The sequence below is a fragment of the Helobdella robusta genome, assembly GCF_000326865.2.
Source record: "Helobdella robusta unplaced genomic scaffold HELROscaffold_30, whole genome shotgun sequence".
NCBI lineage: Eukaryota > Metazoa > Annelida > Clitellata > Rhynchobdellida > Glossiphoniidae > Helobdella > Helobdella robusta.
In genome coordinates this window covers 1,219,162-1,224,176 of record NW_008704502.1, presented here as the reverse complement: position 1 = coordinate 1,224,176, position 5,015 = coordinate 1,219,162, and the positions used below count along the sequence as shown (strand labels likewise).

The following is a 5,015-nucleotide window of genomic DNA, read 5'->3' as shown; positions in this document are numbered from 1 at the left end:
TACATACATACATACATACATACATACATACATACATACATACATACATACATACATACATACATACATACATACATACATACATACATACATACATACATACATACATACATACATACATACATACATACATACATACATACATACATACATACATACATACATACATGCATGCATACATGCATGCAACCATACATACATACACACTAATATATACACGTGTACAATTTTTTATTTCATAAATTAAATTTATTTAAAAATTTTATTATCTTCACACCATTGTCAGTTACGTAGCGTCAAAGTCCAAAATCACTACATACGAAGCATAATAAAACGAGGCGCACACACAAAAACACACACAAACAAACAAACACAAATTATTATTGTTATAAAAACATTTGTGATAAATAATTTCGTTAAAAATTTATAAATATCCACAAAACAAAGGAAAGAAAATATATACAATAAATTTGGTGTTAAATGCCATCAGATTGAAGGGTAGATCATAAACAACAACAACAACATCATCTTCAACACTGACAACAACAACAACATCATCTTCAACACTGACAACAACAACAACAACATCATCTTCAACACTGACAACAACAACAACATCATCTTCAACACTGACAACAACAACAACATCATCTTCAACACTGACAACAACAACAACAACATCATCTTCAACACTGACAACAACAACAACATCATCTTCAACACTGACAATAACAACAACATCATCATCTTCAACACTGACAACAGCAACAACAACATTGACAACAACATCAATATTGACAATAACAACAACATTATCGGCAACAATTTTATATTTAAGATATAACCATGCATTCCTGGGGTTATTGCAAAAATAACGGTTAGCTGATTTATAATTTTATTGACAACAGTATTAATAACATTAATAAAATAATATTAATATAATAATTATAATAATAATAATAATTCATCTATCCATTCATCTATCCATTCATTCATCCATTCATTCATACGTTCGTCCATCCGTCATTCAATCAAGCCATTCTCTAATTATCTACCGGAACATGTTTATTGCAAAATTACGGTTTTTATTTATCATTATTGTTATTATTATTATTATTGTTATTATTTTTATTATTATCGTAAACAAAAACAAATACCTCGCCTTAAATATGGCTGGTACTGATAAAGTATGTTGACTTTCTCTAGAGAAGGGTTTATTTTGTGAAAATATAAAAACCCGATGTATAACAATAATGTATTTATTTATTCATGCCTGTGTTTGTTTGTTCGTTTGATCTTTCGTTCGTTCATTGATTCATCCATTAATTAATAAGTTAATTAATTAAATAATTCATTCGTTCATTCATTTATTCATTTATCGTGCGATTACTTAAAACATTGCAAGAAGTCCAACATTCAGTTAACATTTTGTTCGCCTCTCGATAAACAACTTAATCGCTATTTAATTTCTCTATTAAATCATTCCTTTATTGATTCATTCAAAATTTTCTTCTGTCATTCATATTCCATCTCATTTTTCAATCAATTCATCTATATTCTATTAATTCATTTATTAGACTAGCAATAGATTTAGCGGGTAATCGTTCAACTAATCTGACCACTGTAACCTTCCAACCAATCACATCAACCTATTTTTCACATCTCGACAGTAAATTTTTTTGACCAATCATAACACAGGTCCTCACAAGTGGGTGGAGCTTGCGCCGGCAGCTCGAGGCCTCCACCAATCACCGGTCAACATCGATACTACTAAGATTGACAAGTTGGAATCTATTGCATTTTCTCACCATAAACCATCACAACAATAACACCACCACAATCATCACTATCCCAATCATCCCATCATTCTCATCATCGTCATCATCGTCATCATTATCATCATCCCAGGTTCCACTTCCGTCCACTGAAGTTCCAGTACGTGCCGAAGAACAGCAAGACCATCCTTAACAATGGACATACCGTTCAAGTTGCTCTTGACGGGAGTGACTCACGTGAGTTTCCTGATTGATTGCTAATTGATTAATTAATTAATTAATTGGTTAAATAATTGATTGATCGAGTGATTCATTCATTTCTTCTTTAATAGACATATTGGCTGATTGTTTAGATGGTTGAGTAGAGTAGTTAAAATTTAACAAAAAAACTGAATAATCTTTATGTCAACCAACCACCAACCAACCAACCAACCAACCAACCAACCGACCAACCGACCGACTAACAAACTGACCAACCAACCCCTTCCCAAATGAACAGTACTAGAAGGGGGACCCTTTCCCCATCGCTACAGGGCCGCACAGTTCCACTTTCACTGGGGTATGAACAACAACATGGGCTCCGAGCACATGGTCGATGGCAGATATTTTGCCGCCGAGGTGATGATGATGACGATGATGATGATGCTGCTGCTGATGATGATGATAGGGCAGTGATGATGATGATTTTTATGATTGTGAAAACGATCAGGATGATGAAATAACTAGCAATTTGTTGTTGGCGTCACGTCATTACTCTCATCATCATCATCACCACCGACAAAACTACCAACATCATCATCATTATCATCGCAACAATCATCATCGTCGTCATCATCAGCTACATATAGTGCATTGGAACTGCGAACTATATTCATCAATCGAGGAGGCTGTCAAATCCGCCAATGGTTTAGCAGTCCTGGGAGCTTTCATCAAGGTAATGACGTCATCATCGTTATGGTGACGTCACCATCATCGTTCTGGTGACGTCATCATCGTTATGGTTATGACGACGGCTAGGATAATGATGATGTTGTTGTTGTTGATGATGATGACAAAGATAATGATAATGATGATGATGTTGTAAGTTGATGTTTATGCAGAAGATGATGACATATTCATGCGTTCATTCTTCTATTCATCCAGTCATCCATCTTTTGATCTATCCATCCATTTGCTCGTCTATTCACTCATTCACTCACTCATTCACTCACTCACTCACTTCGCTCATTCAGCCCGGAAAACATCACCACGAAATGGAAAAACTGACATCAATGTTACCAAAGATTCTATATTCTGGCGAAAGTGCCGAGTTGAAAGATGGATTCGACCCAGCGTCATTACTGCCAAGTATGATGATGACGACGATGATGATAATGATGATGACGATAAGGATGATGATGACGACAACGATGATGATAAAAAAGAATTGGCAATGATAAAATATAATGACGACGATAAAAAATCAGAGCACACTGACTACTGGACATACAGTGGCTCTCTGACGACACCACCTTGCTACGAGTCCGCCAGGTTCGTCATCTTCAAGGAGCCCATACAAATCTCAGAAGATCAAGTATGTGATGATGGTGGTGACAGAGTGATGAGGATGACAATCAGTTCAATCAATCAATCAATTAGTCAATCAATTAGCTTGTAAAGCGCTCCTCAATGAATTTTGCAAACAGATGGGTCTTGAGATCCCCTCTGAACTTCTGAATGACGGTAGCGAAGTTGAAGTAGACAGACGACAATAATTGAATGTCTTTTCTTTCAGATGTTTCAACAACACACACACACACACACACACACACACACACACACACACACACACACACACACAGACACACACGCAACATTCATCTTTTCTATCAATTTTTTTTATTGACATCACTCATTCATTTATTTGTAATCATTCGTTTCTTCCTCCAACAGCTGAACAGCTTCCGGCAGCTGAGATCCCATGCACGTGACACCAGCGCACCACGTGACGACGAATTTGGCGGAAAAATTTTGCAAAATTATCGCCCACCTAATCCGCTTAACGATAGAAAAATTGTCAGCTCTTGTTGATGGGACGATGACAAAGAAGATGGGGAGGATTGTGGTGAAGAAGAAGACGATGGTGATGAAGATGATTTGATTTTTGTTTTTTGAAGAAACAAGATTGATTTCAAATGCACCCGTTCATTCATTCATTTATTTGGTAATTCTTTCATTCATCAATTATTCATTCGTTCGTCCATTTGTTCATTCGTTTGTTTGTTTGTTTATTCATTCAATCAGAATATCGATAATTCCTCTTTTTTACGCATTAATTCGTTCGTTAATTCATTTTCATCCATCCATTTCATCTTTCATTCATTATTACATTCACTCATTCTTTCACTTATTGTTTCTTAAATCGTCCAACATAGATCTGTGATTGCACTTTTTTTTATAAATCTTTGTTATAATTTAATAATAATATTAATAATAAATAATAATAATAATATATTTTGATATGAGACAGTAAATACTGACGAATTTATATATTCCATTCCTTCATTCATTCATCCATTCATTTATCCATCCATTCATTCATTCATCATTCATTCATTTAACTTTGCAAATCGATTGATTAATTAAGCATGTTAGTTGACTCATTTAATTTATTTTTCCCGAGATCGTTAGGACTGTTCTTGCACTAATAAAATGTTTTTTTACCGAGTTATTCCAATGATGGACTGAGTGAATTAATTGAAAAAATGAGTTAATGAGTGAATGAATAACTGATGAACGAACGAACGAATAAATAAATGAAGGAATGAATAAATGATTGATTGATTAAATGAATGAATGACAAGACGATTAAACGAAAGTTAGATTTAATAGAAGTGAAACGAGTAAATAAATAAGTGAATGAACGAACGACTGAATGATGAATGAATGAATGATGAATTAATTGATTAATCAGCAGGCTGAAATATATACATATACCTATCATTATTCTCATTAAAAAATGAAAACGGAATTCTGCGTGTATCTCTGAAGATGTTTGTATCTGTTTGTATCTGTTTGTATCACTCTCTCTCTTTCTCTCTCTCTCTATTTCTCTATTTCTCTCTCTCTCTCTATTTCTCTCTCTCTATTTCTCTCTCTCTATTTCTCTCTCTCTCTCTCTATTTCTCTCTCTCTCTTTCTCTATTTCTCTCTCTCTCTTTCTCTATTTCTCTCTCTTTCTATTTCTCTCTCTCTCTATTT

General features: G+C 34.3%; 1 protein-coding gene across 1 annotated transcript in view; it reads left to right on the top strand.

Annotated features, from left to right (window-relative positions):
• Window positions 1-4,827, top strand: part of HELRODRAFT_185695 (hypothetical protein) — an 11,578-nt gene extending 6,751 nt beyond the window's left edge. Inside the window, 12 exon segments of the mRNA XM_009022030.1 lie at window positions 491-512; window positions 540-581; window positions 603-646; window positions 734-771; window positions 784-877; window positions 1,699-1,783; window positions 1,909-2,012; window positions 2,275-2,393; window positions 2,614-2,709; window positions 3,008-3,122; window positions 3,242-3,348; window positions 3,708-4,827. Coding sequence (XP_009020278.1) covers window positions 847-877; window positions 1,699-1,783; window positions 1,909-2,012; window positions 2,275-2,393; window positions 2,614-2,709; window positions 3,008-3,122; window positions 3,242-3,348; window positions 3,708-3,845 — 795 coding nt within the window. The 5' untranslated portion in view covers window positions 491-512; window positions 540-581; window positions 603-646; window positions 734-771; window positions 784-846 and the 3' untranslated portion in view covers window positions 3,846-4,827.
• Window positions 4,828-5,015: the final 188 nt, after the last annotated feature.